At 43.9% G+C, this 23,137-nt stretch overlaps 1 protein-coding gene across 2 annotated transcripts in view; it reads right to left on the bottom strand.

Moving 5' to 3' along the window:
• Nucleotides 1-23,137, bottom strand: part of ACY3 (aminoacylase 3) — an 81,820-nt gene that overhangs the window by 4,656 nt on the left and 54,027 nt on the right. For both annotated transcript variants that reach the window (XM_073597076.1, XM_073597077.1), the window contains exons 5-6: nucleotides 19,686-19,793; nucleotides 2,671-2,780 (exon numbers count right to left, since the gene is read on the bottom strand). In XM_073597076.1, coding sequence (XP_073453177.1) covers nucleotides 2,671-2,780; nucleotides 19,686-19,793 — 218 coding nt within the window. The remainder of the gene's footprint in view (nucleotides 1-2,670; nucleotides 2,781-19,685; nucleotides 19,794-23,137) is intronic.

Here is a 23,137-nt window from a genome sequence, read left to right as displayed (position 1 = left end):
TCTACATAGAATCAAGTCTTTGCTATTCCTAATAAAGTGGCATAGAGCTCCTGGCTCCTTGTTTTGCGCAGCCGGACCGCCCTGCTGCAGTAAATGGGCGGTGGGTGGTCCGGAGCGGTTAAAGAATGGACAGGAATTTCAGCTCCCTGTACATGGCAAAGTACAGCAATGCAGCGCATTGCGCTGCTGTACATTGTCATGAATGGAGTGTATGTTTTGTACACTTCAAATACAGTTTGTACAAAAAAAAAAAGGGGAGCTGTGTGATGCGCTGAATTGCGTACCGCACTGCCCCCTACTGCAGGAACAGTTGCCAGAGCGTTAAAGCGATCCAGCAGGTCTCCATTCTCTGTTCCCATGTGAATGTGTGCAGCCCGGTTCCTAACAGGCCATGGACCAGTACCGGTCTGCAGCCCTGGAGTTGGGGACCTCTGCTGTAGTGAATTGGTAAGGATATACTACGTACTGGGACAATAGTTTCTTGTAGTAAAATGTAACCAGCTACCACATCTTTCTCTCTCTCAGGCAGAATGACTGAGAGATAAAGGAGTTCTAACTGCAATATTATGTTTATATTAAAGGAAAGGAATTCCGATAACTGGCAAGTCTGTTTACATGTGATCAGCTGTGATTGGACACAGCCAATCCCATGGTAAAAGGCCGCTGTGATTGGCCCTTTACCCCGATCTGTGATCAGCTGTGCCCGAAAGACACAGCGATCACAGAGCGTGCCAGATGCGTGCCCCAGCTGGCGCGTGGGAGTTGTGGTTTAGGGAGAACGTCCATGGATGCCCTCCCAGAACGAGAGAGTCTCTCTTGCAGCTATAGCACGGGTATGAACGGGTTTAAACAGTAATTCCAGGTTTGTGTATTTTATACTTAGTTAAAAAGATCAAACTGAGACCAAGATAGCTATATATGTATACACAGTATATGTGTAGCGCTGACAACTGTTGTTTCTAGCTCTATGTGTATGATTCAGTACAATAGTTGTGTTAGTGCCATCTTGTGGACAATTGATAAAGTACAATAAGTTTACGTCTCAGGATTAAGTGACATGGAAGTGATTCATTGTTTACTTTGGAACTGAAGCTCTGACCCACCCACAATGCTCCTGGACAAAAGTCAGAACTGAACTGCATTGTGGGGGGATATAAAAGGGTAAGCAGCGGCTATTTTAGGTCTCTTGTTCCTGGGACGCGTGGCCTGCCAGCGGAACTCTGTGGGTGTGTGTGTCCCACAGGGTTGCGGCCTACCTGGCGAAGGAGCAGAGCAGCTGTAGTATCCTGCCATCGCACCACAGTGAGCTGGACAAGAGACGTGATTGTTCCGGAAGACCCGTGGGGAGATAACCGAGGACTCCCGGTCGTTTGTGAACGGAACAGTGTGACGGCGTGGTGGTGCCTCCATACGGAACTGAGAACTGCTGAACCGGAGACATCCACCTGCTTGGATTCTGTGTGGTGAGAGGGTTGACACACATATCTTTAGAACTGTACAGAGTGTTGCTGGGACTGATAGTCCCACGGAACAAGTTAAGTCGGAGAGCATTACATCCGAATAGACTTCAGAGTTCAAGAGCGGATGTTAGATGTTTGTTTCTTCATATAAAGACACCTAGTCACTCTATTGGATTACAATTGTTTTAGTGTGTTATACTACACTGCGCAACACCCAGGAGGAACCCTTTGCAGATTACAATTATAAAAGCTAGCGAAGACTGAAGACGTCTGGACTACCTTTTTCATTGCAGGGCCCTGCATTTTAGTATAGTGACTTTAAGGTCTAGAGCAGGGGGAGCTCCCAGGTTTAGATTCATACCAATATGTACATATATATTTCTGTGATTGTTATTGATTGTCATACTCATTTCTTATACTATCACACTACGTTGGTGTGATAGTATATTCATTGAAGTAACTCTTTATATAAATATATTACTTATTCAAAGAAAGAAGTTATTTTTGGTCATTATTGAAGTTTGTGTGCAGTGTTGTCATTTCTCCTACAGGTGGAGCTACCAACACCCAGGTAGAGGTAACCCTAATTGTAAGTGTATATTGTGGGTTAAAGTTAATGCTCATATTGTTTCAACACTGCACTACAGTTGTGTCAAGGGGAGTGAACAATTTAAGAAGGGTGTAGAGCAAAGAGGACAGGCCCGCTTAAACCAGCAGCTCCACCGTGAGTTATTGCTACATATGTATATACTATACCTGCCCATTGCCCCTGGAAGCTGGAAATCAGTGAAGTAGACACTGCTACTTCAGTGATCTCCACTTGCTTCCAGGTCCTGCACGGAGTGGCTACGCTTCTACCGAACATAAGTGGTCGACCGCTTAGCATGGGCACCATTCAGAGAATGCTTTGCATTTGGAGAGCGTGATGTCGCATATTACAGTCTATATAGAAAAGTAAGTGACATAGAGGACAGCTAATAGTATGTGTGGATAAATAAAGCGCTCTGTCCTCAAGTTGCACACTGTCTGATCATTCTGTTCCGAGCGCAGATCAGTCAAATTCAGCATATAAAAGCCAGTTACAAACTTGTTTCTGCCAAACATTATGATGTTCCATACTGCTAGATAAAATCACAAGATAAAATAAAATATCCAGTCTCACACAATTGCAAATACAATCCAGTGATTTAATAAATGATACAGCACGTACCTGTAGGGAAGGATGTACAACCGCTGATATCTCCCCATCTGATGATCGGGGAAAATCCACCTGACCAGCACACTGGTAAGTTTCGGTTTCAAAAGCGGGAAATTCCATTCCTGGAAGGTAATATTCAACACATGTGAGTTCTACCTTGGAGCCCAGACTTATCATCACAATACCAAGATGGAAAAATAAGCTCCTAACCGGAGTCATGTCTAGACCCAAGTAAAAGTGCTTCTCTGCAACCTGACATGCCACAATGCAGGTGAATTCCATGTGTAAATATTGACTTGAGCATCAAATCAAGGCTCTGACTCATTCATGGTGCCTAACAATGTAATGTGGACACATCTGTATTGGATGTCAAGCCACATCGCAGAGATAGAGAGGGTAAAAAAGGGGGAGGGGTATGCCTATGTATCAAGAATAATGTACAAGTGAATGTGAGAGATGACATCACTAAGGGAGCTAGGGAGAAGGTGGAATCCTTATGGCTAGAGCTCCAAAGGGATGAAGCTAAGGGGAAAATAATACTGGGAGTATGCTATAGGCCCCCTAACCTGAGGGAGGAGGGGGAGACGGATCTCCTATCACAATTTGGATTTGCAGCAAGGATAGGAAGTTTTATCATAATGGGGGATTTTAATTATCCAGACATAGACTGGGCAGAGGGAACCACGCATTCGTCTAAGGCTCGCCAGTTCCTAAATGTCTGGCAGGACAATTTCATGGTTCAGACGGTAGATGCACCAACTAGAAATAAAGAGTTACTGGATCTACTGATTACCAACAATACAGACCTGATCACGGATGTGGAAATACGGGGCAATTTAGGAAACAGCGATCACAGGTCAATTGGCTTCAGTATAAAATCACACAAATAGGAAACATAAGGGGAATACAAAGACACTGAATTTCACAAGAGCCAACTTCCCTAAACTACGGATCATGCTAGAAGGCATAAATTGGGATAAAATCTTAGGAACAAAGAACACGGAGGAGAGATGGGTTTGCTTTAAGAGCATATTAAATAAGGGCATTAGCCAATGCATCCCATTGGGTAATACATTTAAAAGAGCAAACAAAAGTCCTGGATGGCTTAACTCCAATGTAAAAATGCATATAAAAAGCAAAGGAGAAGGCCTTCAAAAAATACGAGGTTGAGGGATCATCATCAGCATTCAGACTTTATAAAGAATGCAACAAGAAATGTAAGGGTGCAATTAGGGCAGCTAAGATAGAACACGAAAGACACATAGCAGAGGAAAGAAAAAAAAAAAATCACAAGAAATTCTTTAAGTATGTAAACAGTAAAAAAGGGAGGACAGACCATATTGGCCCCATAAAGAATGAGGAAGGACATCTGGTTACAAAGGATGGGGAGATGGCGAAGGTATTGAATTTATTCTTCTCCTCAGACTTCATGAGGGAGGCATCAGTAACCAAAACTTCAGTGTTAATCCTCATGACACATCACAGGAAGCACCTCCATGGTTATCAGAGGACAGAATTAAAATTATAAGCAAGTAAAGGCGCAAAGAACTGGATATCTCTATATTACCATCTAGTTAATGACAAAGGGTAATTATGACTATTAAAGTCCAAAATAAGTCTATCTGAGCAAAGCAAGTTCAATAAAGAGTTAAAAGTCCACACAGATGGCTGCCTTCCAAAAAGAGCTGAAACCAAGCCCCAAAGATCTGCAGAAAAAAACGAGGAAGAGAGGCGCCTCTAAGTGCAGTATGTAAACTGAATTTAATAAAAACACTGTACAAAAACACTCACATTTGGTGGATTAAAATAAAGCATATCATGTGATTGAATTCCTGGAGGAGGGGAGTCCGTCAGATCAGTCACTGCATCGCTGTCTCCTGCTGTGCGTACGGCTGTGCTTGAGCCACCGCTGAAGCCGGCCGCGGTGATGAGATACTCCAAAGCGAGGCCTGGAATGCTGGTGGAAAGCAGGCGCGGGGCTGTGACGTCACCGGGATGCGACGCGTTTCACGAGCGTACGGGCTACGATGTCACGGTAGCCGCGCTCCTTCATCAAGCTGCCAGTGAATCGTGGGGATGGTTTAAAAAGAGCATGGGGGCGGGAACAAGTGGACAAGAAGGAGGAAGGGGGATGGGGGAGGGGGGGGGGGGAAGGACAGAATGGGAAACGAAAAAGATAGAGAAAGGGAGGGGAGGGACGAAGAAAAAGGAGGGGAGGGGTGGCCATGTGTATAAATTACAAATTGCAAACAAACTCTTAGCAGGTGATAAGGTGCATATCAAAAATTAGTCTCAGTAAATAATGGGAAGAATTTGATAATGATAATAATAAATGTATGTTAGTAAAAAAGAAAAAGAAAAGAAAATTAATAATGATAATAAAATAAGTAAAATGGATAATTAAATGAATAAAAAGTAATAATAAATGATAATTAAATAATAATAAATGAATAATGAAAAATAAATAAATAATAAATAAATGGATAAATAACAATTGATCGTATGAATATAAGTGTATACATACATAAGAATTATGCCTAATTAAGAGGGCGAAATAAGAGAGGTATAGGTGAGGACACGTCAGGGTGCTTATAGAAGTACGATTGAAATAATGATAATAAGAACTTGGAGAAATTGGTTGTTGATGATCAATCATAAGATAATACATACGGGGAAAAAAAAGGGGGGGGGGGTTGAGACCAGCGACTACTCACGGTCATTGAAAACTAGTAGGTGACCCGAAAAAATGGTAATTAAATAGAATGATTAGGTTGAAGAGTAGTTAGATGGTGTAAAGATTGAACCTTACTAGAGTGATCGAAACTATTGATACATCTACTTACATTACCTATATGTGCACAAATATGCATCTGGTCATGAGCATACGCACACATGGGAAAATAGAAAAACCTCTACTACATGGCCCCTGTGCATGTATATGACTTATAAGGTTAAAATAAGTAAAAATAAAAATAAAAATAAAAATAAAGATAATAGAAATAATGAATAATAAATAGTAACAGTCAAGGAAAATTAGATATGTTATATGTTTTTTAAAAACAAAACATATAGGGCCATAAACTCATTATACCTTTGAAGGTCAATATGTATCATTAGGACAGCTCATTTATTTAATTATAAAAGAGGGGGAAATGATGGTAAACAGATATGAAAGGGTATATTGAAATGTATACAATGTGTTTTACAGGATAGTTGCAATCTCGATACTTTCATTGATTCCACCTGGCGAGAATCAATGAAAGTATCGAGATTGCAACGATCCTGTAAAACACATTGTATACATTTCAATATACCCTTTCATATCTGTTTACCATCATTTCCCCCTCTTTTATAATCAAATAAATGAGCTGTCCTAATGATACATATTGACCTTCAAAGGTATAATGAGTTTATGGCCCTATATATTTTGTTTTTAAAAAACATATAACATATCTAATTTTCCTTGACTGTTACTATTTATTATTCATTATTTCTATTATCTTTATTTTTATTTTTATTTTTATTTTTACTTATTTTAACCTTATGAGTCATATACATGCACAGGGGCCATGTAGTAGAGGTTTTTCTATTTTCCCATGTGTGCGTATGCTCATGACCAGATGCATATTTGTGCACATATAGGTAATGTAAGTAGATGTATCAATAGTTTCGATCACTCTAGTAAGGTTCAATCTTTACACCATCTAACTACTCTTCAACCTAATCATTCTATTTAATTACCATTTTTTCGGGTCACCTATTAGTTTTCAATGACCGTGAGTAGTCGCTGGTCTCAACCCCCCCCCCCCCCTTTTTTTTCCCCGTATGTATTATCTTATGATTGATCATCAACAACCAATTTCTCCAAGTTCTTATTATCATTATTTCAATCGTACTTCTATAAGCACCCTGACGTGTCCTCCTCTCTTATTTCGCCCTCTTAATTAGGCATAATTCTTATGTATGTATACACTTATATTCATACGATCAATTGTTATTTATCCATTTATTTATTATTTATTTATTTTTCATTATTCATTTATTATTATTTAATTATCATTTATTATTACTTTTTATTCATTTAATTATCCATTTTACTTATTTTATTATCATTATTAATTTTCTTTTCTTTTTCTTTTTTACTAACATACATTTATTATTATCATTATCAAATTCTTCCCATTATTTACTGAGACTAATTTTTGATATGCACCTTATCACCTGCTAAGAGTTTGTTTGCAATTTGTAATTTATACACATGGCCACCCCTCCCCTCCTTTTTCTTCGTCCCTCCCCTCCCTTTCTCTATCTTTTTCGTTTCCCATTCCGTCCTTCCCCCCCCCTCCCCCATCCCCCTTCCTCCTTCTTGTCCACTTGTTCCCGCCCCCATGCTCTTTTTAAACCATCCCCACGATTCACTGGCAGCTTGATGAAGGAGCGCGGCTACCGTGACATCGTAGCCCGTACGCTCGTGAAACGCGTCGCATCCCGGTGACGTCACAGCCCCGCGCCTGCTTTCCACCAGCGTTCCAGGCCTCGCTTTGGAGTATCTCATCACCGCGGCCGGCTTCAGCGGTGGCTCAAGCACAGCCGTACGCACAGCAGGAGACAGCGATGCAGTGACTGATCTGACGGACTCCCCTCCTCCAGGAATTCAATCACATGATATGCTTTATTTTAATCCACCAAATGTGAGTGTTTTTGTACAGTGTTTTTATTAAATTCAGTTTACATACTGCACTTAGAGGCGCCTCTCTTCCTCGTTTTTTTCTGCAGAATTAAGATTAGATTTGGGAAACTTAACATTAATAAACCACCGGGACCAGAAGGCTTGCACCCAAGGGTACTTAGGGAACTCAGTCAAGTAATTGCCAGACCATTGTTCCTAATTTTTACTGACAGTCTACTGACTGAAATGGTACCAGCTGATTGGAGAAAAGCCAATGTAGCACCAATATTTAAAAAGGGCCCAAAATACATCCCTGGGAATTACAGACCAGTTAGTCTAACATCAATATTATGCAAGCTCTTGGAGGGGATGATAAAGGAATACATACAAGATTTTAGTAACAAGAACGCTATCATTAGCAGTAATCAGCATGGATTCATGAAGAATTGTTCTTGCCAAACCAATATATTAACCTTCTATGAGGAGGTGAGATGCCATCTAGATAAAGGAAGGCCCGTAGACGTGGTTTATCTGGATTTTGCGAAAGCATTTGACACAGTTCCCCACAAACATTTACTGTACAAAATAAGGTCAGTTGGCATGGACCATAGGGTGAGTACATGGATTGAAAACTGGCTAAAAGGGTGAGTTTATCACCACTAAAGGTGGTGATAATTGGGGAGTACTCGAAATGGTCAGGGGTGGGTAGTGGGGTCACCCAGGGTTGTGTACTGGGACCAATCCTATTTAATTTGTTCATAAATGACCTGGAGGATGGGGTAAACAGTTCAATCTCTGTATTTGCAGACGATACTAAGCTAAGCAGGACAATAACTTCTCCGCAGGATGTGGAAACTTTGCAAAAAGATCTTAACAAATTAATGGGGTGGGCAACTAAAATGTAAAATAATGCATTTGGGTGGCAAAAATATGAATGCAATCTATACACTGGGGGGAGAACCTCTGGGGGAATCTAGGATGGAAAATGATCTGGGGGTCCTAGTAGATGATAGGCTCAGCAATGGCATGCAATGCCAAGGTGATGCTAGCAAAGCAAACAGAATATTGGCATGCATTAAAAAGGGATCAACTCCAGAGATAAAAGAATAATTCTCCCGCTCTACGAGACTCTGGTCCGGCCGCACCTAGAGTATGCTGTCCAGTTCTGGGCACCAGTCCTCAGGAAGGATGTACTGGAAATGAAGCGAGTACAAAGAAGGGCAACTAAACTAATAAAGGGTCTAGAGGATATTAGTTATGAGGAAAGGTTGCGAGCACTGAACTTCTTCTCTCTGGAGAAGAGACGCTTGAGAGGGGATATGATTTCAATTTACAAATACCGTACTGGTGAATCTTTTTTCGCGGAAGGGAGTTTAACAAGACACGCGGCCACTCATTAAAATTAGAAGAAAAGAGATTTAACCTTAAACTACGTAGAAGGTTCTTTACTGTAAGAGCGGCAACGATGTGGAATTCCCTTCCACAGGCGGTGGTCTCAGCAGGGAGCATCGATGGTTTCAAAAAACGATTAGATAAGCACCTGAACGACCGCAACATACAGGGATATACTGTGATACATATAATCACACACATAGGTTGGACTCGATGGACTTTTGTCTTTTTTCAACCTCACCTACTATGCAACTATGTAACTATGTGACATGAAATGCTAGACGGTGCGAGCCAGACCATTAAATTAAGGGTCCTTTCACAAGGGCTTTCCGCCCGGCGGACTTCGTTTTGCTCAGCGGGGGATCGCTCCATTTTGAGCAGGTGGATGACAAGTCCATCTTCGCTCACTGTGCAGAGACAGACCTGACAGAGCCCTGCTCTTCTCTATAGGGAGTTTGGATGAAAATGGATCGCCTGTCTGTTTTCATCCAATCTGCCAGACGGATGGAAAATAGAGTCACCATCCATCTGGATTAGGCGGACAGGATCGGATCGATATCGGCGGATGTCAGCGGACATGTCACCGCTGACATCTGCTGCCCCATAGAGGTGAATGGAGCGTCCGATCAGGTCCACCTGAAAAACTGACAGGTGGCCCTGATCGGAAAGCCATGTGAAAGGGGCCTAAAGGATTTGGCTTTGTTAGGGGTGAGGGAGGTTACATACCAGATGCAGAACTGGTATCCAAAAAGTGGGTCTGTAGAATCTAGTCTCAGCTGGGTCAGGCTAAACGTGTTTATCAAAAGACATGCTGTATAATCTATTTATGACAAGCACATGTCTCTGTAGGATCTGCTGTATTTAGAGAAAATGTAAAGTCTAAAGATTTTTATTACATTAATGCATTTTCTGTCTATGGATTCAAGCAGCCCAGCTCGGGAGCGAGCCTGCACATCTGCTTCCATAGCAGGTGGCTTGCTTTGAGGGCAGACACAGAAAAAGAGAAGCCAAGATCTCAGGCAGGGGACCCCAGAAGAGGAGGTTCTGGGATATTCTATGCAAAACCACTACGCAGGGCAAGTTAGTATAAGCCTGTTTATTATTTTAATTAAAAAAACAAAAATTACACTTTACAATCACTTTAACTCCAGTCAGATATTAAAGACACAAATTAATTTAACTCTGTTTTTATTAATACATTCCTAAATGTATTTATTAACCACTTCAGCTCTGGATGGTTTACTTCATGACCAGGCCATTTTTTGCGACACGGCACTGCGTTATTTTAACTAAAAATTGCGGGGGCATGCAACGCTGTACCCAAATAAAATTTGTGTTCTTTTTTTTCACAAATAGAGCTTTCTTTTGGTTGTATTTGATCGCCTCTGCGGTTTTTGTTTTTTGCGCTATATACAAAAAAAAACAAATTTTGAAAAAAAAAAGAACTATAATTTTTACTTTCTGCTACAAAACATATCCAATAAAAAAATGTAAAAAGTCTAATTCCTTTATCAGTTTAGGCCAATGTGTATTCTGCTACATGTGTTTGGTAAAAAAATTCCCAATACATGTATATTGATTGGTTTGCGCAAAAGTTATAGCAGCTACAAACTATAGTATATTTTTATTTATTATTATTTTTTTTACTAGTAATGGCAGCGATCAGCGACATAGCAGGACTGCAAAATTGCAGCGGACAGATCGGACACCTGACTGACACTTTTCAACACTTTGTGGGGATCAGTGACACCAATACAGTGCTGTGTTGCTTCAGTGCTGAGAAAGGGACTGGGGAATCTGTGTCCTCAGTCCTTTTGTCTGTCTTAGAAGGGAGATGTCAGGGGTCTGTTTAGAAAATTAATTTGTAAAAAAAATATATAAAATAAAAATCTACTGACACCACTCCCCCGCCCTACCAGCACTGTCTACTGCCACAACCCCCTCCCCCCAAAAAAGCATTGCGAAAAAAATAAAAAAATAAATTAAATTGTAAAAAAAAAAATAGGATTTTTTAAAACAGCTTACCTGTAAAATCCTTTTCTTTCGATGGACATCACGGGACACAGAGCCACAGTAATTACTGATGGGTTATATAGGTATCACTGGTGATTGGACACTGGCACACCCTAACCAGGAAGTTCAACCCCCTATATAATCCCTCCCCCTTGCAGGGATACCTCAGTTTTGTAGCCAAGCAATATAGTGTATTAGAAGAGGGGCGGGACCTCTGTGTCCCGTGATGTCCATCGAAAGAAAAGGATTTTACAGGTAAGCTGTTTTAAAAAATCCTATTTTCTTTCTCGAACATCACGGGACACAGAGCCACAGTAATTACTGATGGGATGTCCCAGAGCAATGCTACCTGAGGGGGGGGGAACCACGACCAAGTAGGGTACAATCAGACCTGAGGACCCTGTACCGCTGCCTGCAGCACACTACGCCCAAAGGCGATATCCTCATGCCTTCTCACATCCACCTGATAGAAACTGGTGAATGCATGGACTGAAGACCAGGTTGTGGCCTTGCAGATCTGAGCCATCGAGGCCCGGTGGTGCACTGCCCAAGAAGCACCAATAGCCCTTGTGGAATGTGCCCTGATCTGAAATGGAGGAATCTTCTGTTTCAAAGCATAAGCTTGAATGATCAATTGTCGAATCCATTTAGAAATGGTAGCTTTTGATGCTGCCTGTCCTGTACTGGGACCCTCTGGCAGCACAAACAAAACATCCGTTTTGCGAATCTGAGCAGTCGCTTCCAGATAGACCTTCACTGCTCTTACTACATCCAAAGAATGTAGTGATCTTTCTTCCAGAGAACAGGGATCTGGAAAAAAGGAAGGTAGAACAATGTCTTGGTTTAGATGAAAATCTGAAACCACTTTCGGTAAAAAACTAGGATGAGGGCGCAGTACCACTCTATCCTTGTGTATAATCAAATAAGGCTCCTTACAGGAAAGAGCTGCTAATTCTGATACTCTTCTAGCAGAAGAGATGGCTACCAGAAAAATGAACTTCCTTGTCAGCAAGACCAAAGGAATCTGACATATTGGTTCAAAAGGCTGTTTCTGTAACACAGACAGAACCAAGTTCAAGTCCCAGGGGTTTAGGGGTGCCTTAACCGGAGGATTAAGACGCGTCACCCCCTGCATAAAGTTTTGGACCAAAGAATGCGAAGCAAGTGGCCGTTGAAATAATACTGATAAGGCCGAGACCTGGCCCTTGATGGTACTCAAGGCCAGCTTCATCTCTAACCCCAATTGTAGAAACTCAAGAATTCTACCGATCACATACTTTCTGGGATGCCAACCCCTGGATTCACACCAGGATATATAAGCTCTCCAGACTCTATGATAAATTATTCTGGAAGCTGGCTTCCTTGCATTGATCAAGGTAGATATCACAAGACCTGAAAGCCCACGACTCTTCAGAACGGGTTTCAATAGCCAAACTATCAAATTTAGCGTTTGTAAAGCAGGATGGACCCCTGGACCTTGAGATAACAGGTCTGGTCGTACCGGTAGTGTCCACGGGGAACCCACCGTCATCCTTACTATTTCCGCATACCACGTCCTTCTAGGCCAAGCGGAAGCCACCAGAAGAACTGACTTCCTTTCCTGCCTGATCCTGCGAAGAAGTCGTGGCAGTAGCAGAATAGGCGGGAATGCATAAATCAGTGAGAACCGATGCCACGGAATCACCAACGCATCCATCCCGCATGCAAGAGGATCTTTTGTCATTGCCACAAATCTTTTTGTTGAATCGGAATGCAAAGATATCTACATCTGGAACCCCCCATCTTTGGCATATGGCCCAAAAGACGTCGGGATGCAGAGACCATTCCCCTGGAAGTAACTGCTGGCGACTTAAATAGTCCACCTGCCAGTTCTCTTACCCGGAATGAAGACTGCCGATATACCTGGCACATGCTTCTCTGCCCAGACTAAGATCTGGTTCACCTTTTTTTGAGCAGCTCGGCTTCTGGTGCCTCCCTGATGATTGACATAAGCCACTGCTGTGGCATTGTCGGACTGGATCCTGACCGGCAACCCTGTAGCCTGATAGTCCAGGCCCTTAGGGCTAGATATACCGCACGGATCTCCAGAATGTTGATGGGTAAGGTCCTCTCGGTCTTGGATTATACCCCTTGGACCGCAGACTGTTCCAGAACTGCTCCCCAACCCGACTGACTGGCATCTGTTGTTATCACTGTCCAGGTAACCGGTAGAAAGGATTTCCCCTTCTGCAGGTGTTCAGGTATTAGCCACCAATTGAGGCTGTGACGCACCGCATGAGACAGGTGCATCGGAAAGTCTAATGCCTGAACCTTCTTGTTCCAGGCCGACAGAATACTGTGTTGCAGCATTCTTGAATGAAACTGAGCATAGGGAACTGCTTCGAATGAAGACACCATCTTCCCTAGTAGCCTCATACAAAGGCGGACAGAAGGACCCTTCTTGGTCCTGACTGCCAGAATCAGCTCTCTTAAAGCAGTGATCTTTGCCTGAGGTAGAAATATTTTCTCCTGGCTCGTATCTATGATCAGACCTAAATACTCCAGTCTTCTTACTGGTTTTAGGAAAGATTTTTCTAGGTTGAGGATCCAACCCAGGTGTTCCAGATACCTGATTGTGGTCCTCAAGTTTCCGTTCAAGGAGGCCACTGACCGGTCTATCAAGAGCAGGTCGTCTAGGTATGCTATGACAGCTATACCCTATGCCAGAGGAGGAGCCAAGACCTTTGTGAACACTCGAGGTGCAGTGGCTATTCCAAAAAGGCAGAGCCCCAAACTGGAAATGGCACCCTCCTATCTCGAAGCGCAGAAACTTCTGATAAGCGGGAAAGATCGGCACATGCAGATATGCATCTCTGATGTCTATTGATGCCAGAAATTCTCCTCCCTGCAGGGTGGAAACTACTGTCCGAATTGATTCCATGCGGAAGGATTGAATCCTTAGGAATCGGTTTCAGATCCCTTAAATCCAGAATGGGTCTGACATCCCCATTTGGTTTTTGGACCGTAAAAAGGTTGGAATAGAAGCCCAATCCTTGATCCTTCGCGGGAACTACCACAATGACCTCCTGCGACAAAAGTCGCTCTAAAGCTAGAAGGAGCGACTGCTTTTTCTCTGGATCTCTGGGGACACTTGACCTGAGGAAACAAGGAGAAGGAAATTCCTGAAACTCCAGCTTGTACCCTAAGGTTACCGTGGAGATTACCCATCTGTCCTGGAAATCCTCCTGCCAGAGCCCTGAGAACTGTCGCAGTCTTCCCCCCACTTGAGTGAGATGGGGGCGCCCCCTCATGCAGAGGTCTTAGTGCTTTGCCTAGTAGGCTTCTTCCCCCAGGACTTCTTTTGTCCCTGGGGTTGACTCTTGTCTCTGGACCCAGATGGAGAAGGCCGTCGAGACTGCCTAGAGGCTGAAGCCCCCGGCGCTGGGGAAAGAGTCCGTTTGAAAGAGGGACACTTACTCTTCTTCTTAACAGGTAAGAGAGTGCTTTTCCCACAAGAGATTCTCTTGATATAGTTATCCAAGTCTTCTCCAAACAACCTTTCACCACGAAATGGAAACCCAGCCAGGAGCTTCTTACATGGTGCTTCGGCTGACCAATTTTTCAACCATAGGATTCTACGTATATGCACCAACCCCAGTGAAAGAAGGGAGGTTTGCACTATAGAATCTCTGATGGCTTCAACAACAAAGCATAAGGCCGCTGGAAGGTTAGCCAACCCCTGGGCATGCTGTTCAGGTAAAACTTTGATGACCTGTTTAACATGGTCTCTTAAGTACTGACAGACTCCAATCGCTGCTACTGCAGGTTGAGCCACTGAACCTGCTAAGGAGAAAACATCCTTCAATAGGGATTTTATCCTTTTATCTACAGGATCCCTGATCATCTGAGCATTGTCTACAGTCAAGTCAGACTATTATTTACAGAGGAAATGGCGGCATCAATGGCCGGTATTCCCCACATTTTAATAAACTTTTCTTCCATAGGATAAAGTGTAGAAAACTTTTTCGGCGGAAAAAAATGTTTATCTGGGTGATCCCACTCAGCATAATAGAGCTTTTCAAGTAAATTATGAACAGGAAAAGCCTGTGCTGTTTGAGGAGGTTTCAGTGACCCTAAAGAAGAAGAGGGTTCTTTAACTGATTCAGATATGGGCAACTTAAATGTGGAGCGGACCAATCCAGTAAGGATCTGCACTAAGACTTTCTCCTCTTGGGAAGTCGCAGAGGGTCCCTCTCCACCTGATTCCTCCAAAGAGGAATCATCCGTCCCATCCCGATCCTCTGAAAGGGATTCCTCTCCTTTATCCCAGAGCTCCTCTTCCTGAGGGTCTTGGGGAACAGAGGAAGGCCTAGTGCGTTTTCTTCCACCAAACAAAGACGTAATCACGGCCATTAATCTTTCCTCTAAACCATTAATGGTTGAGGTAAAAACCTCCTGTGTAATATATACAGGGGCTGAAGTGCCAGAAGCAGGTATAGCCCCTGACCCCGACGGCTCTCCCTGGCTAGCCATCCCTGGCCCCTCAGGGGGGGAGGATGCTGCAGACAGGGGGCCCTCAGAACCTGAATGAGATCCCCTAGAGTCTCTGGTTCTTGGGGTGCTTGAACCTCCTCTACCCATAGTGCAAAGCAACAAGGTGGAGGTATCACAAAATGAACACTGACTGCTGAGCGATGTAGTCTGGCTAAAAGCCTTGCTACCCAATGCTCAGTCTGGTGTTACTTAGTAAATGCTGCCTAGGAGAATGCCTGTGTCCCACCTTACATGTGACCGTCAGCTCTGTGTCCCTCCAGAAGGCTTAGTGCACCTGTAATCAGTGCCTTTAATAGTCTGCAGCCAGTCCTGTAGGTGTCTAAGCACGCTGTGCTGACGCCCCGCCCCCCCCCCCCTCAACCACGCCCCCCCCCTTTGTTTTTTGAAAAAAACTAGCGCTTCCCGCACTAGCCGACCCTTCTAAACCAAACATGGAGGAGGCTGGGGGAGGGGGAGGAGGGATAGAGACTGGTAATGACGGGCCTGCCTGTGTAATGGCGGCGGCGGCGGCCGCGACGGCGGTGAAAATGCGGTGTCTAACCGCCTTATAGATCACCTGCGGCCTCCCCCTAGTCTGGGGGGAAATATCCCTGAGGAGAGCCCCCCATCCCATCCTACCTGGAGCCGGCCGGAGGAGCTTGTACAGTGTCGGACACTTGAGACAGACATCAGCATGAAAAGGTATGTGCTCTTGGCAGCCCCCGGTGGTCACAATAGGCATAGCATGCATTTACCTTAAAGGAGAAACCTACTAGAATTAAAACATTCTGTGGAATCTCCCTTACCTTATCCAGCCGCAGGGTTTGTTGTACAGACCCAATCTTCGCCTCTCACGGTGGGCTCCGTTTGAAAAAACCGTCAGAGACCGGGGCCCCCTACGAATAGGGGGATCCACAGTTCTGGCCCTGTAAAGCACCTGGCTAGAAATTAGGCTAGAAAAAACATTTTCTAATATGCGGGGTCCAGCTCTCTAAAAAGAGAAGCGTTACAGGTAAAACCTTGTTTCTTCGGACACAAGGCCCGGGTACCATTCAATTCGGCCTAGAAAAGACACTTTGGAATGGATCCGGTTCGTCTGGCCTGCCCCAGTATAGGATATAGGGTAATCCCTTTGGAGTTCAGCACAGGACATCTTTACACGTCCATCACCTAAGACACTGACGTAAAAACTGAGGTATCCCTGCAAGGGGAGGAATTATATAGGGGGTTGAACTTCCTGGTTAGGGTGTGCCAGTGTCCAATCACCAGTGATACCTATATAACCCATCAGTAATTACTGTGGCTCTGTGTCCCGTCATGTTCGAGAAAGAAATCAATACGTAAAAATAAAAAAACTACTGACACCATCCACTGCCTTACTGACACCATCCACTGCAACATACCCCCCACCCCCTTCCCCAGAAGCACTGTGAAAAAAAATATTTAAAAAATTATTTGAAAAAACTAAACAAAACTGTAAAAAATAATGAAAATAAAAAAACACTGACACCATCCACTGCTCTTCTGACACTGTCCACTCCCCCACCCCCAATCATTGTGAAAAACAAAAAATACAAAAATAAATTGTAAAAATAAATGAAAAAAAATAAATTCTGACACCATCTACTGTTCTACTGGCGCCCAAAAAAGCATTTTGAAAAAAAAAAAAAATGCTCAAAATGAAATTGTAAAAAAATAAAAATAAATGACTACTGACACCGTCCACTGCCCTACTGACACCATCCTACACATACTACCCACCGCTGTACACTCCGCACTCCTCACCTGCACATTATACCAACCTACTCTGCACTCCTCTCCTGCACATAATACCCACTGCTGTACACTCCACACTCCTCTCCTGCACATACTACCCACTGCCGGACACTCCGCACTGTACATTCCCTATTTAACATTACTGCATTCTGAACTATGTAAATCATCTCAGACTTTTAATACCTTTAAGCCACGCCCAATATGTAGTGCAATTTAAGCCACGCCCACATTTCTGAGGGTTTAGGAGAAATGGAAATCCAGGGTTTGTGGGTAGGCCGGGAGCCAGACTTGGGTTTGGGTTTGAAAGCTGAAGCTTGTAAGTAACAAAAAGGACTCTTCTTGGCCTCTGACAAGGGGCGAGCTTTCCCCAGAGAAGCCCTAGGCTGCTCCTGGTAAGAATAAGTGTTGTCCCTCAAAGGGCATGCAATGCATCTGCTTTTTACACATGGGTTTTGCAGGCCAACACTTTAGCCAATGCATATTCCTCATGTTAACTGACAGGAGTCTCATGTGGAAAATAAGGCGGAAGACCTTCAGCAATCCATCCACACTGTAGTTTAAGGCTGCAGACATGAGCTTTAAACACTCTAGGACCAAAGGATCAACTACTATACTGATCAGATCCTTTCTAATGGCCTAGACCAGTAAGCTAAATTTGACAGAATAGGATCACAGCCAGGACAGGTTGTGGTGCAAGACTTCGATCCTTAAATACAAGTGTATCGTTCAATGGAATAGTCAATACTATGTTAATGCGGGATGCTGCCAGATCCACAGAGGAAATTGGAAAAATAGCTCTGGACTTGTAATGTCTTATTGGTACTATTGAAGTAATCTAGGTCAGCTTCTACACCCCAGAGGATCTTCATGGTCTCCTTGGCTTGTAGTGTATTGTAACAAAAATTTAATTTGAAATGGCACACCACTGTTACACTAAAAACAGAGGTGCAATCAAAAGAGTAAGTACATGTTTTGGGGGTACAAAAACTACCCCCTTCATTAGGGCTAGAAAAAGCATAAGGGAATCTCCATATCAATACAATATTCCTAAATACCCTATTCTCAATAGTATTGGATGTACCGGTATACAAAAATAAAATAACTATTATAAAAGAACCTCAGAAAAATGTAAGAATCTGAATAATAAACCATACCATTTCAGATCATTAATGGGATAAACCCAACCACGCCGATCCATTAGTGGTAGATCTAATGGAGACTTTACAATCAGATTGTACTAGGTATGTGTAGCCTAAGAGGCTCACTAACTATTCAAAAAACCCAACAATACATCTGGTGGTATTTTTCACCTACAGCAGATGACTGCACCACCCAACTCCACTCAACTCATTCCCTCAGCACTAACCCCTTCTGCAGTAAACCAGTGGAAAGCTGAGATTTTAAACTGTGCCGGGTAGCTTCTAGTGCTCCGCCTGCATGGCCTACTCACAAAGACTTCAGAGACAGGGTCACACCAGAGGCTGTGGCCAAGGCTTTGGACCTAGAGATCACTCCACAGCTAATTGACACAGTACACGAAAAGTACAGTAAATGAAAAGTGCCACGTGGCAGAGCCCAAAGCCAGAAGATTCACATTGCAGGCTAGTCCCGCAAACTTTCAGTCCAGTGGGGTCCGGGTACAACACTCCAAAGTAAAACTTAGGAAAGGCCGATATGGATGGCTGCATATAAAGACCAGTTCAGCACCCCATCTTGATTAAAGGAAAAAAAAAGTAAAAAGGTTCGACATGCAGAGCAGAGAAAAGACTACCATCCTTACATAGTTACATAGTAGGCGAGGTTGAAAAAAGACACAAATCAATCAAGTCCAACCTATGTGTGTGATTATATGTCAGTATTACATTGTATGTCCCTGTATGTTGCGGTCGTTCAGGTGCTTATCTAATAGTTTCTTGAAATTATCGATGCCCCCTGCTGAGACCACCGCCTGTGGAAAGGAATTCCACATCCTTGCCGCTCTTACAGTAAAGTACCCTCTACGTAGTTTAAGGTTAAACCTCTTTTCTTCTAATTTTAAAGAGTGGCCATGAGTCTTGTTAAACTCCCTTCCACGAAAAAGTTTTATCCCTATTGTGGGGTCACCAGTATGGTATTTGTATATTGAAATCATATCCCCTCTCAAGCTTCTCTTCTCCAGAGAGAATAAGTTCAGTGCTTGCAACCTTTCCTCATAACTAATATCCTCCAGACCCTTTATTAGCTTTGTTGCCCTTCTTCGTACTCGCTCCATTTCCAGTACATCCTTCCTGAGGACTGGTGCCCAGAACTGGACAGCATACTCTAGGTGCAGCCGGACCAGAGTCTTGTAGAGCAGGAGAATTATCGTTTTATCTGTGGAATTAATCCCCTTTTTAATGCATGCCAATATTCTGTTCCCTTTGTTAGCAGCATCTTGGCATTGCATGCCATTGCTGAGCCTATCATCCTAATAGGACACTAGCAAAAACTGAGGCATGCTGGGAGTAGGAGGAGTTATTCCAGGCTGGCCCATAATTTTCTTGTTTTGTCAGTGTTCAATCATCCTGTGGGTGGCAGGAAAACCTAACAGTCAGGACTTCCTGTGTCTCTCAATGGGTGAGAAAGAAATCTTTCTTTTGTGGCAATGATCAGCTTTGGTTCTCAGTAAATAATATCTCATTCATACCTTTGTTGAGGTGATTAATAAAGTCCAAAGTGACTTCAACAAGTGTCTTCATCTTCTGCAGTATATCAGCACGGACAACCCCTTGCGGTTGAGGACCCAACTCAAACCCTGCAGCAAAAGACACACAAGACATTATAAAGACAACAAAAGAAACAGCTACTTATAATATCACAGAATTCTACAAAAGTATATAAAGTATCATTTTATTTACAAATGATCAGAAAAACTCAGTTCAATAACTCAGTTATTGAATGATTGAGAGCAGGTTTTCAATTTTTCGGTCAGAAAACGTTCCTATCCGAAAATGCGATCATCTGTACAAATTCCGACGCACAAAATTCCTACACATGCTCGAAAACAATTTGATGCATGTTCGGAAGCACTGAACTTCATTTTCTCGGTTCGTTGTAGTGTTGTACGTCACCGCGTTCTTGACGGTCGAAAGTTCAGAGAACTTTTGTGTGACCGTGTGTATGCAAGGCAAGCTTGAGCGGAATTCCATCGGAAAAACCATCCAAATTTTTCAGACGGAAAATCCGCTCATGTGTACGCGGTATTCGTCTGTTTTTTTTTTCCCATCAAAACCAGCTGTCCTGCAAATGTCAGTGAGAGTTGAGACAAACCATTTACCACTGACAGGGGTAATTGCAATAATCAGCTTTTATTGATTTATACTGAATAAACCCTTTATCCCAAAAAGAAAAAAAAATTGTTGCTGTAACTGCTTATAAAGTGTTATCTGGAGTTCAGCTTTAATTTGTTGGTCAAGTCCATCTAATGCCGGGTACACACGAGCGGACTTTTCGACCGGACTGGTACGACGGTCTATCCGCCTGACTTTGGGCGGACTTCAGACGGACTTTCCGAACAAACGGACTTGCCTACACACGATCACACCAAAGTCCGACGGATTCGTATGTGATGATGTACGACCGGACTAAAATAAGGAAGTTGATAGCCAGTAGCTAATAGCTGCCCTAGCGTCGGTTTTCGTCCGTCGGATTAGCATACAGACGAGCGGACTTTTCGATGGGAACTGGGTCTGGCGGAGTTCTGACGTAAAGATTTGAAACATGTTCCAAATCTAAAGTTCGTCAGATTTTCGACCGAAAAAGTCCGCTGCAGGTCCGATGAAGCCCACACGTGGTCGAATTGTCCGCCGGACCAGTCCGGTCGAAAAGTCCGCTCATGTGTATGCGGCATAAGGCTACATTTACATTGATTAAAGCTGGGTTCACACTTATGCGAATTGGATGTGGGTTTCCCCACATCCAATTCGCATAGCAGGAGATTGTGACCGGCTCTCTAGGGAGCCGGCTCACACATCTCCACAGCGGCTCTAGTAAGAATTGCACAGGAACCCTGTACGTCTCTTTGTCCATTTCAGGTCCGATTTCAACTCAAAATTCAGGCTGAAATTGGACCTGAAAACGGTGAATGGAGATGCACCAGACTCCTGCTGTGAGCCGCTGCGTGTTCTAGTGTGAACCCAGCTTAAAGCCAGCACAAATTGTAGCGGCAGGAGTTTTCGCATTCCTGCTGCAGCTGTGAGCGGCTAGGTGCAGCCACCATCTCATTCACTGTAATGGCTGCAGCTATTCGCGGCTATCTGCACAGGCAATGATTACCTGCGGTGATCACTGCTGGATGCACTTCACGGATTTGCCTAGCTGCTCACAGCCGCAGCAGGAATCTGAAGATTCTGGCCTCTACAATTAGCACCGGACTTAATCGCTGGTAAGAATGTAGCCTAAATTTACTAGTACATCTAACACTCCACTCGCCCCAGACTGACTGTGCGCTGTTCAAAGGTGCCCCCTGTGCTCCTTCATCCACAGAGGGGGCACTCTATTACAGGAGGTGTGTTACTGTCCAGATCACCAAGGAAAAACTACATCTAATGATTGGTAAATTGCAATATATTACATTTTTGGTTTTGGGTTTAATACCACTTTAAGTACCGTATTTATCGGTGTATAACACGCACTTTTTCCCCTTAAAATCAGGGGAAAATCGTGGGTGCATCTTATACGCCGATCCCCCGCCGATTGTGAGCCTTTTGGCGGCTTTCGGTGGCTCTCGGCGGCTTTTGCCCATTCTCAGCGGCTTTCGCCAGCTCTGGCTGTCCCGCGTGAGCAGCCGAAAGCCGCCGAGAGCGGCCGAGACACGCCGAGAATGGCCGAGAGCGGCCGAAAGCCGCCGAGATCGGCTGAGACACGCCAAGAATGGCCGAGAGTGGCCGAGAGCGGCGGCGCCATTTTTAAACGGCAGCAGTCTACAAATGACACAGGGGCAAGGCTGCAATGATGGACAAGGCTACAGATGGACACTGACAAGGCTGCAATGATGGACAAGGCTGCAGATGGACAATGACAAGGCTGCAATGATGGACAAGGCTACAGATGGACACTGACAAGGCTGCAATGATGGACAAGGCTGCAGATGGACACTTACAAGGCTGCAATGATGGACAAGGCTGCAGATGGACACTGACAAGGCTGCAATGATGGACAAGGCTACAGATGGACACTGACAAGGCTGCAATGATGGACAAGGCTGCAGATGGACACTGACAAGGCTGCAATGATGGACAAGGCTGCAGATGGACACTGACAAGGCTGCAATGATGGACAAGGCTGCAGATGGACACTGACAAGGCTGCAATGATGGACAAGGCTGCAGATGGACACTGACAAGGCTGCAATGATGGACAAGGCTACAGATGGACACTGACAAGGCTGCAATGATGGACAAGGCTACAGATGGACACTGACAAGGCTGCAATGATGGACAAGGCTGCAGATGGACACTGACAAGGCTGCAATGATGGACAAGGCTGCAGATGGACACTGACAAGGCTGCAATGATGGACAAGGCTGCAGATGGACACTGACAAGGCTGCAATGATGGACAAGGCTACAGATGGACACTGACAAGGCTGCAATGATGGACAAGGCTGCAGATGGACACTGACAAGGCTGCAATGATGGACAAGGCTGCAGATGGACACTGACAAGGCTGCAATGATGGACAAGGCTGCAGATGGACACTGACAAGGCTGCAATGATGGACAAGGCTACAGATGGACACTGACAAGGCTGCAATGATGGACAAGGCTGCAGATGGACACTGGCAAGGCTGCAATGATGGACAAGGCTGTAGATGGACACTGACAAGGCTGCAATGATGGACAAGGCTGCAGATGGACACTGACAAGGCTGCAATGATGGACAAGGCTACAGATGGACACTGACAAAGCTGCATTGATGGGAATTTAAATGTAAGTTTTTTCCATAACTTCCCTCCTAAAAGTTTTTTTCCTTCAAATTCCCCCCTAAACTTGTGTGTGTTATATGCCGATAAATACGGTAATTTTAATTTTAAATATTATTAGGTTCATATCCCAGGTTTATTCCATTGTTTTACTCTTTTTCTTTCATACATTCAAGCAT

The sequence above is a fragment of the Aquarana catesbeiana genome, linkage group LG08 (genome assembly GCF_042186555.1).
Source record: "Aquarana catesbeiana isolate 2022-GZ linkage group LG08, ASM4218655v1, whole genome shotgun sequence".
In the NCBI taxonomy this organism is placed as follows: Eukaryota; Metazoa; Chordata; class Amphibia; order Anura; family Ranidae; genus Aquarana; species Aquarana catesbeiana.
Note: the sequence above shows the minus strand (reverse complement) of the source record. Positions and strands in the feature narration are given on the sequence as shown.